This window comes from Volvox carteri, assembly GCF_000143455.1.
Source record: "Volvox carteri f. nagariensis unplaced genomic scaffold VOLCAscaffold_26, whole genome shotgun sequence".
Taxonomy (NCBI): domain Eukaryota; kingdom Viridiplantae; phylum Chlorophyta; class Chlorophyceae; order Chlamydomonadales; family Volvocaceae; genus Volvox; species Volvox carteri.
The window spans coordinates 1,493,333-1,510,046 of NW_003307569.1; the positions used below are offsets into that span (position 1 = coordinate 1,493,333).

The following is a 16,714-nucleotide window of genomic DNA, read 5'->3' on the forward strand; positions in this document are numbered from 1 at the left end:
CCGAAAAAAACTGCTACACGCCCTGTCCCGGTGACATCAGCAGAAGGCTTTTGCAATACGATGTGTGGGACAGAGGGACATATCTTCACCCATGGCCACTACCCGGCGAAACCCTGCCTTCCCCAGTATTTCTTGGCACCCTCATCTAGTCACCCTAATCAACTTCTCAGTGGATCGCTTAGGTTCTGCACCCACCACCGGCATCCAATGAAATCTGCCAGATTAGCGACGGCTCAACTCCATTCCTGGTCAGCTTGCAAGACAATTTTACCCCAGGCCACCACCGCCCGTCGATTAGGGGCACTTTATCTTCCACCATCGGAAGGATTTTGACTTTGTCAGGTCTTAATCCCGGAACCTCCGGGGGCAACGGTAGTGGTCTGGTGTTGTTGTGCGGCACCGCAACATGCCTCCCTCCGTGCGCTTTGGGAAATTGAACTATCCGGGTTGTGGAATGCCGTGTGCACCTTGCTTGGGCATTGAGGTAGCGCCTAGCAGGCCCATGCAGGGAAGTGATTTCTCTACTGATTTGTGTGGCATGGGTTTAATGTAATCCTTCCTGGCCAAACAATTGCACGGTGCGCTGTAGCTTTTGGAAGTTGGGTATTTCTTCAAAGCACTCTGACCTGTGAGTAGTGAAATTTCCTTGCACTGGTTCGCTTGGGAAGGTTGTGTTCTTTTTGCGGCGGCGGGCCTCACAAATCGATGGGCTGGCCCCACATACAGCAGGGGCCTGCGATGGAGTTCCAGCCGCTCCTAGCGCCTCCCAGCAGGAAAGAACTCGATCCCTTGGCATCACGGTACAAACCTTCTCGCATTCATTGTAACATTTCCCGTATTCTGGCACTGCGAAGCATAGGGACACTGCATATGCGCCGTTCATGTGCACGGTTTCGGAGACGTCGTAGGCTTTTGTCCTCGCGCGCTGTGTAAAATTAGCAGAAGCTCTGCTCAAATGCGATTGTACTAGCAACGCTTAATTCTGGATTTCTAGCGTCAGCTTTTGTGACAATTTAACGCATACAGCAAATAGCTGGTAGGTTCTAGAAGGCATTCGCCACAGTACCGTCGCCTTCAAATCAAGATGCAACATTCCATTAGCAAAAGTGTGGAGCTCCGACGGCGCTGCCCAGGGCCTTGTTCCACTAGCTACACGATTACGGTGGGGATGCCCTCCAAGGGACCTTTCAGGTCGGCCACTAGGCATGATTGCAAACAGTTTGTAATCCTTTGATGTCAAAATTATTTGCAGCGTTGTTCGGTACCACGTGTGGAACGGCCATGGAGAACTGTCACGAAAGCAAACATATACGACATGATGGACCGTCAGCTTGCAGACATGGAACGACAGTTTGAGACAATGCAGAAGCAGGTAGGCCGTGCTCTGAACACCGCACGGCTTTTGTTGACTTCAACCCTCACCATCCACCGGCACCTTCAATCCTGATTTTCGCCTCCAGATCGACCGGGACATTGATGCCGCGATGAGTAGGGCGAGGGAGGCCGAACGACAAGCGGATGCGGAGTTTCAGCGCGCCAAGAGCGGTAATAGCCAGCGGTCTTCTTTCTCCCAAGGTGTGTCAGCGTAGTCGTAGACGCGGTGAAGGGCCGGAAAATCTGTCCGTCACTGCCCCGACCAGCCTTTGGTCGGTATGCACACCGTTCGCCGTTTTGTTCGGGCGGAATCCCCCCTAATTCCCCATCCTGCACCCTTTGCTGTCCGTTCCCGCTCCGCCTGAAGATATGCGACCCTCACCCAACGTGGAAATACAGCGTCAAGAGGAAAGCGCACCAGGCATGTACCGGTACTATGAGCGCATCCAAATCAACAGCAGTGGCAGCTACAGGGGTTACATCAGCCAGCCGGCAGCTGCTGCGACGTCGGTAGTCAAACCGGTGTCGCCTTCCCTCAACCCCGCGTTAGTGGGCGCTCTGGTTGTGCTGGGCGGCTACGTGACCCTCACTGCGGCATTCAACCGCAATTACGCTCTTACCAACTACGCGGAAAGCAAGCGCTGGCTGCTGATGGCGTTGTGGCCTCTGTTGTTTCTGTTCTCCCCAAAGTTTAGGGAGCAGTTTGCAGCAGCGATTCGCGGAGAGAGGGTGGGGCTGAAGCGCGAAGGGACAAGGGAGGGGGACAGCAACGCTGGCAGCAGCGAATAGGCGTTATATGGCATATGGGGGCCCGAAAAGCGTTAAGATAGCTAACTCGGCCATCAGCATTAGATAGATAGGTACGCGAATAGATAGATACATTCACGCAACGTGGCGGGTGGTAGTAATTAAGGACGCTTTCATACAATGTACGTGGTGGAAAGGTGGTGGAAGTGTAGGCACTGGGATAGGCACTGGCAACTACGGGGATTGCCAACTACGGGGATTGACTGGATGATCGTATGTCGGACAGAGAAACGCCGTGAGAATACGGTCCAGAGTGGGTACAGCGGTGTGGGAGAGGATGTGTGTCCTGAGTCAGGGCCTCGGTAGGTTATTCAGAGGGTTTCGGGCACGACCGAAAGTTTTGGGTACCCTGGTGAAGAACCCTGGTCCTGAAGTTGAAGTAGTAGTGGGAAATAATGGCATGCAGGGTGTCGTGTCGGCCTGCAGGTATGCCAATTTTTCCTGCACATGAATGAAGTGAGGTGAGGGAGAAGAGTAAAATCTGTTTGTGCCAGCTCTGTTTGCTGTTGTTCCTGCTATAGATGATTTTTTTCCTACTTTGCACGGCATTGGGTTTGTTGTGGAAGGGCAAACCTTGGACATCACCCCTTATTGCACATCTTCCCTTTCACAGCTTTTGCTAGCGTCAATGCCACTCGTTCGGAAGATAATCCACGTAGGCAGAATTTATAAAAGTTGGCAGTTGTGGCATGCCAACTCCATAATCACACCTAACAGTCTACTGTTTGTTGCGCTTCCCATTTTAACGCCCGCTGGATACCACCCTAGGCGAAAGCCGATGATCCCAGACAACCCCAAAGAGGGAATCCGTTCAGAATGCCTCAGAAGCAGTGACATGTGGGGGCAGGAGGTCCATGTGAACGAAAGGCGGCGCTCTCTTGCATTACAACGTTCGCTCCATGTATGCTCCCAAGTAGAGCATCAGCTCGACACACGCACACCTTTCATTCCCACGACTTCCAAAGCAGCAAGCCCCACGATCAGTACGACTGTCCACCGCCACTTTACGTTCTCTGCATCTCGCAACCATAATACACACTCCTGCCGAGCAAATCGCATTCGGCGGGGCGCCCGCCGGCAGCCAGTATGCCCGCCAACGATGCATGCATAAAAAGCGCAAACATTCCTGCTCTGCACACATCAATTACACCGTTACAAAACTGACTCCAAAAACCGTGACCCAGTCGCAATAATACCGCGCCTTTGTCAGAACAGCAAGATCCCGATTACCATACTTGTTAATCAAACACTGGAAAACTGGTGTGCTTCAGGGTTTGATAGGCTGCACACACACCTGTTCCGCAGTCCCCGGCTGCCAGGTGGGTCGGCTTTGAGGGTTAAGAAGCCATAACCCGTCTTCGAACCCCACACCCGGGCATCGGGACATATGTGGACAGCCTTTCTGTGTTCTGCTGCACACAACGCCACAATACCAGGGCGCCATTGCGAAATGCACGCGACCAGTCGGATTAGTATGTGTCCCTAATTGCGCATTGGCATGTGCACCGGAAGTCAGCCAAGCCTTGATAAGCCATGATGCTCCCATCTACGGCGTCCCCTTATCCACCACACACCTTGAACCGTCTGCCCGAATGCTGGAGACAGGGGACCATCAAACTGGAGCTATCACAGGTAACTTCCAGATGCCAAGGCTAAATCGATGAATGACCCTTAAACAACACACGTAGCCAGACATGTATCTGCCGCCAGCAGAAAGGTGAGAGTCCGCTCTGTGCTGCTTACATGGGCAGTTGCGGACAAAAGAAGTTAAGTTGTGCAGCCGACATCGTCCCAATCCTGATCCCTCAACTGTTGCGAAAGCCCCTCATCCAGTAGCACCTTACATGCGGCCAATGCGGGACATTGTGAAATTTTGCATCAACATATAGACTCTGCAGCAGGGAGCCATGCGGCGGATTGAACGACAGTGGAACCGCACGGACAATCACATCCAACAGTGCTGCAAGGACTAGCTCTTGACGTGCTGGCGGCCTGGCTGGCGCAGCAGGCAAAGGATCCTGCTTGCATCTAGTCTGAACACAAAAGAGCCTCCATCCTGCACTTCCAAACGTCTTCATCAGACGTGCTCCACCGGGACAACTGTTCTAGCCTTATCTATTCGAGCACTACCTACTAAAACCACTCCTAAACCAACATACTACGTTTGCGTTAATTCCCAAATAATGCTTCCCCACCTGACTCCAAGATCCATAACCCAAACCAGCAGACACCAGCCATCATCCCAATCAGCAATATCGATGTGACCAAACCCAAACTCGGTAATAATATTAACACCACGAATGTATTCTCTTCCTGTGACTGCGCTCCTACCTCTGCGCCATGCAATGCCGCCTACATGCCACAAGACCAGCGGGACCACGTGTTCACATTGCCCCACCCGTACCGCTCCAGCTGCAAATCTCGCCAGGTGCCGAAGACCTTTCGAAGCCCACCACGGCTGCTGAAGTGCGCCATACCATGTGCCTTCGGCTTGCCCACTGTCCATGGCCGCAACCTCCGACCGGGTCGCTGCCGCTACCGCTGCGGCTGCTCAGCGCTGAATCGGCATTAAGCAAGGGATGACAATACAGTTCTCAGAATCCAAAGGACGTATAGTTTGTGAAATCGGCTATAGGTATACAATGGCGATCCCAGCCACGGGATCCCAGCCTAGATGAGCAATTGCTCCCAATCGCAGGCTTGATGTCGTCCCCGTATGGCTGGGGCACTCTCCAGCCAGAACGGCCACATTTTTACCAATGCAGGTCCGCACTCCCACTGCCCATGGATTCCTCCCCTGCTCAGCCCCCTCCTTCGGCCTGCAACCCTCTGCCTACCTGCACCTGTGTGCCAGTTTGCATCGCACCGCCGCCGCTGCTAGCCCCGGCCGCCTGCCCAAGAGCGGAGTTGTCCCATATTGGGCCCGCGCCGCAATAAAGCGAGTCCTTGAGGCATGGCACCATGCGGCGCAAACAATCAAAGTAGAAGGCCCGGTCCTTGGTGTTGTCGTACACCTTGGATACATCATCATACATCTCCAGGATGAACAGGAGGCAGCGGCGACCCAGCTGCGGCGCCGAAAACTGTTCACTGTACTCGAACGTAGACATGACGCTCTCCACCGTGAGGGACTGCGCGATAGAGTTCTCACACAGCCGCTTCAGGCCCTCCAGCAAATACTGATCTGAGGCCTGTAAAGGAATGGGAAACATTAGGGTTTTAGGAAACAAGAGAGGAAAGCACGAGGCGGGCGAGGGAGGCACACGAGCGGGGCGATCAGGGGATCAGTGAAGCATGAGCATGAAAATGAGCAAGCCGCAATGAAGGTTGGGCATGTACTTGTATGCAGGCAGATAGGATGCATGCGTTCACGGACGAGCTGGATGTTGTTTGGTGGTGTGGACGTGACACGTGCTCCGTGTGCACTGCCGAAACGACCACAACGCCGCAATACCGAGCGTGTATGAGGCATTTACTACGAGGTTTTGATTGTACCGCCTTTATATGCAGGCATAAGCTCCGATTATTTCAACCCAACACATAAATCCTCAAGTGCGCATTGTCCCGTTCTAACGCCTTCCTGCAAACCCCATCGCACACAGCCTCTCAGAGACACAGCTCCTCAAGATACATGACTCCCGCTCCAGACCACCGCGCCCCTAAACCCCCCCACACACATCAGCAGTATGCTGATGCAGCAACCGCTCCCACCTGCAACAGCTCAAAAGCGATGTCCGGAGTCACGTCGAGCTGCCCCGTATACACGAATCGCATCATCGCCTCAAACACGTGCCAAGAAATATTGGGGATGTCCACGCTGTCCGCGTCCTTCTCCTAAATAGGCGAAACGAGGGACGGCTGTCAAGATAAGCAGTTGCGGGCATAGCTGCGCGGCCGTTAATGGGGCTTTACATCAACATGGCTGCAGGCAGACGCTCGACGGAAATGGCTCAACAGCCCAAAGCGACGACAAGTGCAGTGCTTCTTTGCTCGCCGAACGGCTTATCCATACGGTGGATAAGACAAGGGCAATGACTTGCTAGCCGCAGGTACCGCTAGGTTCAACCGAAGTGGCCCACGGGACTCACCCGGACCGGTCGCCGCAACCTCCCGCCCAGGGAGGACGACCATGCCCCAAGAGAGGGAAAGGAGAAAAGACCCACCTCGCATTTCCTATTTAAGCGGCTAGCGTCATTGGAAAAGACTCAGTTCTCCCTCACCTCACCGCACCGCTTACCCTGTAACCCCCGCTGAACATGGCCCGGAAGGCCTCCGATGAGGCCAGCAATGCAATGCGGTGCGCGTAGAATTTGCGACCTTCCACATTGAAGGTGATGTCCGCCAGAGTAGGGTTGTTCACGTATTCGGAGCCCAGGTACACGGACCGTTCGGCGCGACCCGGCTGCTGCGGGAGCTGGTCCACTACTGGCGGGGCGTGAAGCGTAGTTGGAAGAGGACCGGGTGTCCGGGCAATGGAGGTAAGTAATCGACAGGCCATGCCGATAGGAGACCAGGTAGCAGCAATGTATACCGCTGTCGGCTCGATACCTGCAGGAACATATACTATGCAAATCTACGGGTAATCTATCGCCCTAAACGCATGCACGCTCAAGAAACGTTTTTAGCTTCTTAAATTTTTGGCGCCTAGTACAACGGCCATTAAGGAGTCTATGAATCCAAACGCGGGGCAAACGGGCTATTTCTGCACCCAACCGCTCTCCAACTCAGGCCCATTTGCCGTCACGCTCCTCACCAGGCAAATGCGCATCCAGCTTCTTCGTCAGCTGCAGGAGCGCCGCGGCCGCCTCCCGGTGTGAGCGGTGCGACACATTGGGGTCCATTAGCATGTCCAGCAGCACATCAATGCCCCGCTTATCAATGAAAATGGCCTGAGGGAGGGTGCATAAAGAATTCATGCCTCATACCTTTGGTCGCTGACTAAAAAGTGCTACGAGTATTGTAGGGTAGCCGCAACTCAATGCCATGTATGACGGCAGTTTAGGTTATGATCATGGTTTTCTAATGTCCGGCATGGCGACTGGCTCGTGCAGTTATGTCGTTGCCGTTGTGGTTTGGAGGGCATGGTAATGAGAATGGTATCCAATGGTAATCCCAATGGTAATGAGAATGAGTCCCATGTCAGCTCTCCCCTCACGGAAACGGTGTAGTGCTCTTGGCTCTTGCCTGTGTTCCTGCCTTAGATGGCCCTAAGATGCACACACCTTGAGCTGCTCATCCGGCGCCAGTCGTGCTAAGCTCATGGCTGCTCGCTGCTGCACCGTCTTTGTGTTTGATCGCAGCAGGAACACCATGGACTGCAGTGCCCGTTTGGCGGCCGCCAGGTTGGGTGCAGCAGTGTTGTCAGGGCGCAGCTTCTGCTCCAAACGGTTGATGGTCTTCTGAACGCAATCCTTGGAGGCCTGGGCGCGTAATAAAGGCATGACCGCGGGTGGCAGAGAGGAGAACATTTTATTATTATGACAAAATGCGAAAGGAACTTGAATACAGCTGTTGCCCCGAAAATAATGTGCAACCCGAAGCCCCGTCAGAGCTCGTGTGTATAAGGGTACCACCAGTTATGCAGCAAAAAACATTACTGGATGAAAAGATTGATTTACATCCGGCATGCTAGCTGGATAAACCTCCAAGGAGAGCAGAAAAGGGCGAAGGACGAAACCAGCTGCTCTGCATCCCTGGCCGTGTATATGTAAGTCCAACGAGTCTGGCACCTGGCGGGCCTAGGCCCCCAAATCACCTGTACTTGCAGCTTCTCCTTGCAGTCCTCTAGCCTCTGCAGGGCACCTTCGCGAATGAGGTCGGGGATGTTGTCCTCATTCTCCGCCAGACCATACAGCGCAAAGGCTGCGTTGTGCTGTAAGTTGTAGTGCTTCGACTCCAGCAGTTCCAGCAATGGCGGCAGCCCGCCGAGCTGCACAATGCCAGCCTGGATAAAATGCGGAAACCGGGCCTGAGCCACAAAATGAGCCTATGGTGGACGAAAAAACAAAGTTGTAACACTACACAGCGGCCACCACACAAGCGGGTTGGACGGCGCAGAAAGTAAACAGTTGTCAGACACATTAGAGCGGACATCTCGCTAAGCCCAAATTGCCTCAGAATCAGCTTATCCTAATACTAAGTGCCCCTTCTCTGCCCCATTGAGGACCGCTGCGAGGACCCATCACAGCAACAGTTCCAGTCAACACCAGTGCCAGTACGTCAAACGACCCGTCACGAGCGTTCTCGACCTCACCTGATTGTCAACGTTCTGAGCCAAGCGCCCGAGGGCGAAAGCCGCCATCTCCCTGAGGCTCACGTCCGGCATGCTCAGCATACGAACCAGCGCCGGCACCGCGCCACGCTGAACAATCTTCGCCTTAGTATCTGGATCAGCTGTGGCGAACTGTCCCAACAGCAGTGCCGACTCACGCTGGCTATCCGGGCAGTCTGAGTTCAGTAGATTGATCACCGGCTGCAAAGCGCCCTCCTCCAGCACCTGCGTGGGGACATGACCCACACCATGACACATACCACGTTGAGATATGATTCAGGTTTGGCTCCATGAAGAAAGATTAGCATGATGGCAGTGTGCAGCCTTTATGCAAGCGGGCGTATTACACCATCAAATGCGAAAGGCTACGGAACGCGGGGAAGTGGGTCGCGGTGATTTTATAATTCGCGTGACAAGTGCACGCTTGCTACTCTTACCCGAGGCCGCATCCAGCCCTGATAACTGTTCGGAGTCATTTGCCTTTCAATCAGGGACATAGCAGGGAGCCCAACCGAACGGACAGGTGTGCTCGAGCACGACTTGCGACTATGACCCACCCGTAGTTTGACGTGCTGAGAGGAGTGCACCAGATTTCCGATGACCCCCACAGCTTCGTAGTGAACGCCGCTGTCCTCCGACCTCAAAAGCTGGATAAGGGTGGGCAGGGCACCTTGCTCGACAATGACGTTCTTGTTCTGCTCATTCTTGAACGCCAGCGTGCGCAAGGCTCTGAGGAAGGGCGCGGAAACAGTGGACGCATTGACAGATACACGCCGGGACACAAAACCCACACGCCCAAGCGAGGCTATACGAGGGTTCGGGTGCTGTGCGTGCTTGATTCAAGGGGACCTGACAATCGTGCCCTAGAATCAGGGGGCACCACCACCAGGTTACCAGGGGGTTGAATAAACCCCCTGGTAACCCGCATATAAGGAGATTAGGTTGAGAGAAACCCTTCTAATCCCATAATGCACACGCATTCGCACACCCAAGAACCACTGACATACGCGCCACCTAACGGAGGTTGTGCCCCCGCCGCATACACGTACCCGCAGGCTGCTCGCTGGACCTTCACGTCCATAGCTTCCAGCAGCCCCACGAGGGGAGGAATACCATCCTGCTCACGAACCATGTTCTTAATTTCCACATTCTCGTGTGCCAGGTTTGTAATTGCGTCCGCAGCACGGCGCGCCACGCCACCACTGCCCGGCTGAGGTTTTGTAATGGAAGTCAGCTTGTGCTCTTTTAGAAGACGCACAAGACCAGTAAGCGCTCCGGACTGAGCGATGCGCGTTTGGTACTCGGGCTTCACCGCAAGCAGGCCGAGGATGAAACAAAGCTCCTTGTCAAGTTCCTCCTGCATGCTTGGGCCGGTAGCACCGAGGCCTTCGTCCAGCTGTTGGTCTCGCACACCGCCAGCGCCAGCGTTTAGCAACGGCACGACGACTTCAATGGCGCCCTCGAACACCACTTCATCGATATACTCATCCTGCTTACAAAGCTCCGCTAGCGAATGTGCCGCCTTCCGCAGAGAAGCCTTGTCAGGCGCATTGTAAGAGCTATTACTTAAGCCGCTGCGCAGTGTCTCGAGTAAGGTCCCTGCTGTCTGTCCCACGAGCATGACGCCTGCGCGTTTCTTTGATGCAACCTCCTCAAAGAACTCTTCTATGTTCCTCTTAAGCGACGAGCGGAAGGAGGAGCATGAATCCGACCCGGAGCTCATGGAGACATGCTTCCCTATCACGTGAAGGCCACACAAGCCACTGAACTACAGCGGTGTGTGTTGTGGAAGGAGGAAGCACCAGGTTTTGAAAGGAGTGCTGAAGTCAGGGCACAAGCCGCGAAAGGGTTCGTTCAAACTGGTAGGCCGTCGAGTCTTCGTCTTCTAAATTAAAGATATTGTCTAACTTTATACTGTTGGCATGAGGCAGGACAGAGCATACCATGGAAACCGGCAGGCAAATTTCAGCGCGAATGCATGGGTGTTACGACGGCTTGCCCATGCAGACGAATTGAAACGGCCATTGATATGTGAGTTCCAAATCGCAAACACATGAAACCTACCAAAAAAGCAAGCTTAAGGACTATATAGATGCGTGAAGGGTGGGTCGTTGTGCTCAGGTAGACCTCAACGTGCGACTGCAAGTCCGCGCAACGCAAGGGGAAGGCTCCAAAAGCGGTAATAGAACCGCTCAATTTACGGGCTGGCTTCAGCAACTCCGGGGCGAACTGTCGCCTGCCTCCTCAGGTACAAAAGTATTTAACCCTGCAAAACGTTGAGGAATTTTGTTACAAAAGATGTTGCTTAATGGCTTAGAATCGATTTGGACTGGAAAACCGATTACCGAGAGCCAATGTCCTCGATCGTGCCAAGAGCTCTGGTATGCCCGTCGGATATCTCTATTCGTCTACTCCTACAAAGGTGAAGTCCTACCGCAAGTGTTCAAAGTAATACAATCAAAACCATTGACTAACGTACCACGCCCGCTCACGACCCGCACACTCTCTCACCCGTTTACTTCCTGCTGCGCCCGGTATCTGTCGCGCTTCAAAACACGGTGCCAGGCGACCCAAATCTAGCGTACGCCGCGGCCTTTCTGAGGCAACCTTCTGCTGAAATGTTTTCGTTACAAGAGCAGAGAGGGTCAGTGCAGTTTTGAAACTTTGGAGTTGGACTTGCACACTTCGCCGTCAACCTAACTCCCCATGCATCACGAATTCAGCGCATGAACGGCCAGTGCGACTTCAATCTAATGTCCCCGGATCAGGCTTGGATAGGCCAGGGCGTGCCGTCCTGGCCTGGCTGGATCGGAAGGCCTAGGATGAGCCCTCGTTGTAGTGCGGTATCGACCCTCAAACCCCTTTCCCCCAGGGGCAAATGCCGCCAAGGGTCGAAGGTCTGCCGCGACACCCTGAGTTAGCGCACCCTCCCTAATACATCACTATTAGATTTAGGAAACTTACCGTGATATGAAACTTCCCAAATGATGACCTGCAACGCAATGACCCTGCCATCCACAGTCTTCATAGGCCTAAGGCTACTTGCTGAAGCAGCATCCTTGCTTGCATCACCGACATGAACAATGGGAGCGTCCAAAAGGCGGCAGCAGCAGGGGAAAGGAGCCCACTGGCAGCAGGGGTCAGGCCTACAAGGGTGGATCAGCCTTCCATAGCCTGGATCCAGCAGTAGACCAGCGCCTCTTTCACAGTCCGACAGCAGAGGCAGCGGCAGCAGCAAACCTGCCACACAACCTGGTGGGAATAACACCATGCCGTACATTTCAAGACGGATATTGTCGTGCAAACACTGTCGGACCATAAGCCAATAGTCATGTGCATGCTGCCCTGCCGAATAGAGAACAAGGGCCCTGAGAACTGACGAGTGCCTTCTCATCACACCACGACCTAGCAGCAAGCATGGCGGCACGGATCACAAGCCAGTGCACCACAGTCCTATCCGTGGAGGACAACCCAATGGGCCCTGCTCGCTTGGTGGTCTGCCTTTGAACGCCCGCTGAGCACCATGGCCCTTCAGCTCAACAAGGCGGCACAACACTGCAAGCCCAAATCAGGGGCCTGGTGTAGTAGCTGGTACACAGTACGGCTCTACAAATACGCGCTAAGCTCGACCACCAGCATCTCGAGAGGCCTTTTCAGCAGCCAGCTACTACACCTGGGCCCACATCCAGCTGGCAAGACAAGTGGTTGGTACAGATCCCATAGCACAGGAGCCATTTCAACAGCTGGTCAAAGTCCAGGCAACGCTTGCACGAGCACCCCATGAGGACTGCTGGAAGGATCATATCTCCTGCAGACCCTTCTTGTTCGTGGAAAACTGTTGTCGTGCACCATTCCAAGGCAGCTAACTGCCAACGGTCAGCAACCCAGTTAGGAGCCCACAACTTGGCATGCCCACTGTGTTGTAATCCGCTTCTTAAATCTGATCCCAAACTGATACATTTTCTGTCTAGTTTTTCCTTTCTCGCTTGGTGCGGTTGCTGGACAAGTTCACTGGAACTAACTGAATTCCAACTGCCTGTTTTGCCGCCTTTCTGTCAGATCTTATGGCTCCGACCTCTGGGTCAGACGGCGAGCGGGAAGCTGTCGTGGATGCCTACAAGTAGACGCCGCCTCAGGTGGAAGTCCATACTTGCAGAAGTATGGGCGGGGGTTCGTAGCACAGGCTACAACTGGGACGCTGGTCCCTGGCTCGTGGAGCCCCGTCATCGATTGGAAGCATGTATCAACGGTACGCCATTCCGGGACTGGACCGCGCCATTTCGGAACTGGCTGTACGATTCATGGGATGGCTGCATCCCCCGCTATTTAAGCGGACGAAACTCTTCCAATCGGTGTCTTCCGACACCACCATCCAGTTGTGGTTTGGTTAGGTATAACAAGTCTAGTATCGAGACGGTTCCTCCCGGGGCCTCTCTCATTCCTGAAGTTTTCAAGATCCTAATTTTGCTATCAAGATCCCGATTTCTACCGGCGCGTGGATGGAGGTCGACGACGTCACCGGACCGCTGGCTACAATAGTCGATGCCCAGCCGTACATACACCGGCCCCGGGACTCAAGCCCAAGCCCAACAAGTATACAATCTCGGTTGCCCCGAATCCAACGTCGCCCTTGTAAAAGAGTTAGCATTATTCGGCTCTAGCCGGCAGTAGTTCATCGCCACTACAGCGACAGCCATTACTTCTACTCGCTCTGGCGCCAATTCTACGTCTTCAAAAGTTTACCACCTACATTCTATTATTCATTATTGTACTGCGACTTGTCTTCAGTAAACTTCTGCATGTGGCTTCTTCAACGTGTTCTTCTCGCGGCTCAGGTCATTTGCTCACACACACCGATTCGGACAGCTGATTCATATTCGCAGCTGCCTTCCATCCGTGGAAGGCTGCAGCGGTGTGGGGCTGTCCCCGCAGCGGTTGGTACGGAGGGGTTGGGCTGGGGGCAGAGGGGTATGCTGGGAAGGGGATTGAGAGGCTGGATTTGTCGTTGATTCAATAATTACCCCCGACAGTGAAGTTAGATAGCGCCCGGCGGACGGGAATTGTCACTGAGCTGCGTCTTGCGTATGTAATCTATGCCTTCATGCTCAGTTTGGCTTGGCCAGATTAACTGTATTTCCATTTCTCACTGCTTTCAAATCATGCATTATGTAACTCATGTCGCCTTGCCTGGTTCACCAAGCTCCCCCTCCTTTCTCTTGGTGGTCCTGCGGGGTGAGACCCGGCCAACATAACTGTACAGTGCCGCTTACACCTCGCGCACATTCCTTGGCCCCCCCCGCGTGTACGGATGCATCGCGCTTGTGCACTCGTAACTTTTCTGGGATGGATGCACTAATCGAGTGGGTGTCATGTGCCATGTGCTTCCATGTCAGTGGACCCGGGAGGAGATCGAGTAGGTGCCGACGGGCGCACTGCTGTGTGGGTCCGTTACTAAAGAGCCTCGCTCGCGAGTCGTTTGTCATGGGCGGCATATGAGGGAGGAAGTGATACGATGGGGATACAGAGCGTGGCGCTGTGTCGTGTCGCCATTCATGAACCATTCAGACTCTCCAGTGGTGATGTTAAGCCAGTGGGACTCATTGAGACATGACTGTAATACTTGTTCTCGGAACCAGGTACAGAGGAAAGCCATCCCAATTGGGCCCAAAGTGACATGACATACAGCCTCCGGCAGCGAAAATGAACCCAGCGTGGGTTTAACGTTTCCACTGAAGCTGCATCCATAAATAGCATATGCTTTTACACAACCATGCCCTGTGGGTTGTACGTGTACACACCCATTACTCATAAAACCTGTGAAAGTTGTAGACAAGGAAACAGCAGTCATTCCCAAATAAATGTTACAAGGCAAAAGGTAAAAGTATCGTGTCTAACAGAGGAAGTTGTATTTGGTGGACGATGGCTGTCAACTGCAGCTTTCGGCAGTAAAGGACACGCAGTTCAGGCACCCGCGATTGAGAACGTATGTAATGCACGAAGTAAACGGTATGAAGTTGTGGTTAGCATCATAACGATTGTCAGACGAAGCGCCTCGAGCGTCCTCGAGTCTCTAGAAGGCTTTCCATAAGGCCCTTGAAGCGCCCCAGTGGTGCTCTTGCTCACCGACACCCAATTGTCCATTTCACATTGTAGAGCAGGCATACACTTATCTCTCGGTATTTTAGCTTGCTTCAATGGCGCAAACCCAGGTTGTCAAGGTGCGAAATCGCAGCACGAAATGTGGTAGCATGCGCGGCAGGGTAACGTTTCCAAATGCAACATGAACGCAGGGCACTCGTGGCCAGGTTGCGGGCCGTGCCTTCCAGTCGCGGCCTGCTCGCTCGGCGCGCCGCCTGGTAGGGAATTGTCAAATGATTTGAGACGGTTGCGGCTGACCGCAAGCCACCGCAGCCTTATCCCGGACTGCCGCTATCGGCCCTCCCGGAAAATTGCAGGTCATTCGTGCTGCTGAGGCTAAGGAGATTGTGTTCGACCAGGAGTCGCGCAGGAAGCTGCAAATCGGTATCAACAAAGTTGCTGATGCCGTCGGTGTCACTCTGGGCCCCCGCGGTAAGATGGTTTGAGCAATTGTTTGTTAGATTATCACAATTGGGTCATAATTGGAGTGTTAATTGTTCCCATTTGGCTCCAAGTATCTTGTCGTCGCGCCGCCAGGTTCCGCCTGGCCCACGTCCACACCCGTTCTAATGATCAAAATTAATTTTAATTATTCTATAGGTCGCAACGTGGTGCTGGAGCAAAAGTTTGGCGTGCCCCAGGTCATCAACGATGGTGTTTCCATTGCTCGCGCTATCGAGCTGAGGGACCCGGTTGAGAACGCTGGCGCTCAGCTGATCAAGGAGGTACGGGGGATTGGATACTGGAGGCCTCTGGGATGTATGATTAGCATGCATACTGGTTTACTATCGCAGGGGATGGACAGCCGTGTACCTAGAGTTGTGATAGCACATCGATCGCACTCCCCACTGGTCTCCACTTTCTCTTTCAACCCCCCGTGCTCTGCTTCACGCTGCTGGGCCTCGATCCCCCTCCCACTTCTTTCCACCTCCATGCTCACCAACCCATCTTGAGTTAACCCCGTGCACATGCTCGTCCAGGTGGCAGGTCGTACCAACGATGCTGCGGGCGATGGCACCACCACCGCCTCAGTTCTGGCCCGCGAGATGATCCACTTCGGTCTGCAGGTGTGCGGGTGGGGTTGAAGGGTGGGGGGAGGGCAGTAGCTGGGGGGTGGGGTCACGGTGTTTCGGATGCGAGGAGGTGGCACGAGGGACAGGTCACCTGGTGATTGGGGAATTCAAAAGTTGGTTGGGGGCTGAAGGATTGGGGGTTCAAAATGGGGGTTGGCGGGGAATTGGGAAAAGTACCGATATAGCAGTAAGGACAAGAAATGCAACTGCTGACGCCCAAAGTTGTGGTGTCTTAATGTGGCGGGGCCCCCAGCGGCGGCACGGGGTGGAGGGGGGTTACCCGGGGGGGGGGGGAGCGGCCGCCGCGGTGGCGGAAGGGCGCGAGGGTGTGGCCGGGGGGGTTCAGTGGTAGCGAATATCGAAAACAGGTGCACTTACCTCCCCTCAACTTTCCATCTTCACATCCACCGTCACAGCGATTTGACACACCACAGCTACCAGGACAGGGGCCCCCCCTCACAGTCGGATGTCATCGTTGTGTTGATGATTGTCCTGTTAAGCAGTAGCACACGGCATTGTTGACGCTGCCGGGGTGGTGCAACAGCTGCAGCAGCTGTAGCAGCGGCCACCCTGATGGGGCTGTAGCAGCGGTCGTTGAGGACAGGAGGCAGCGAACAGTTGTTGCCTTTGCCGTACATCTTCCTTCGATGGAGATGGATCCGAACCCAGAACGCGACGGGCAAACTTTGCTCGTACGGAGGCTACTGCTACTCCTGCTGCTGCCTGGAGATTCGGATGACCCAGTGTGCCATTTCCTGGGCTGCAGCAGCAGTAGTAGAAGTGGCAGCAGCAGCTATGTGGTCTGTGCGGGTTCAGATCCAGTCCATGTGGTTGGTCTGGCTCTGAGCTCTCGGGGATATTGCCCCTCTCTTCCCCCCTCCCACCCACCCCCGGCTCCAAGAGCCCGCGCTCCTACCGGGGGCAGATGACATCTCCCCCTTCAACGTGATTGCAACCCGACCATCACCACCATCGCCATCCACCAGCACCGCCACGGCTTATAATTACCAGCCACATCATCCTCGATTCCGTCGTCGGCACTGCCGCCCGT

The 16,714-nt window shown here is 54.2% G+C and overlaps 3 protein-coding genes across 3 annotated transcripts in view; 2 read left to right on the forward strand and 1 right to left on the reverse strand.

The window, feature by feature from the left end:
• The first annotated feature begins 958 nt into the window (after positions 1 to 958).
• On the forward strand, positions 959 to 2,677 carry VOLCADRAFT_105310 (uncharacterized protein). Its single transcript, XM_002951869.1, has 4 exons — positions 959 to 1,162; positions 1,253 to 1,372; positions 1,461 to 1,575; positions 1,742 to 2,677. Exons 1-4 carry the CDS (start codon positions 1,085 to 1,087, stop codon positions 2,161 to 2,163), a joined length of 735 nt encoding a protein of 244 aa, XP_002951915.1. The 5' UTR covers positions 959 to 1,084; the 3' UTR covers positions 2,164 to 2,677.
• A 2,305-nt stretch (positions 2,678 to 4,982) lies between these two features.
• Positions 4,983 to 10,073, reverse strand: VOLCADRAFT_61760 (uncharacterized protein; the record flags this gene model as incomplete). Its single annotated transcript, XM_002951942.1, has 9 exons — positions 4,983 to 5,372; positions 5,893 to 6,015; positions 6,419 to 6,606; positions 6,935 to 7,070; positions 7,404 to 7,601; positions 7,943 to 8,125; positions 8,435 to 8,677; positions 9,010 to 9,181; positions 9,502 to 10,073. 9 exons carry the CDS (start codon positions 10,071 to 10,073, stop codon positions 4,983 to 4,985), a joined length of 2,205 nt encoding a protein of 734 aa, XP_002951988.1.
• A 4,573-nt stretch (positions 10,074 to 14,646) lies between these two features.
• The window catches only part of VOLCADRAFT_105311 (uncharacterized protein), a gene marked incomplete at its 5' end in the record, with an annotated part of 7,785 nt that continues 5,717 nt past the window's right edge, over positions 14,647 to 16,714 (forward strand). The window contains 5 exons of the mRNA XM_002951870.1: positions 14,647 to 14,670; positions 14,758 to 14,808; positions 14,908 to 15,022; positions 15,191 to 15,315; positions 15,571 to 15,657. Coding sequence (XP_002951916.1) covers positions 14,647 to 14,670; positions 14,758 to 14,808; positions 14,908 to 15,022; positions 15,191 to 15,315; positions 15,571 to 15,657 — 402 coding nt within the window. The remainder of the gene's footprint in view (positions 14,671 to 14,757; positions 14,809 to 14,907; positions 15,023 to 15,190; positions 15,316 to 15,570; positions 15,658 to 16,714) is intronic.

Excerpts from the sequence above, each read along its gene's own strand:
- VOLCADRAFT_105310 (XM_002951869.1), top strand. The coding sequence starts at position 1,085 with ATGCAACATTCCATTAGCAAAAGTGTGGAGCTCCGACGGCGCTGCCCA. Across the intron at positions 1,373-1,460 it reads TTGAGACAATGCAGAAGCAG|ATCGACCGGGACATTGATGC; the intron begins GTAGGCCGTGCT and ends TTTCGCCTCCAG. Across the intron at positions 1,576-1,741 it reads GCGGTCTTCTTTCTCCCAAG|ATATGCGACCCTCACCCAAC; the intron begins GTGTGTCAGCGT and ends CTCCGCCTGAAG.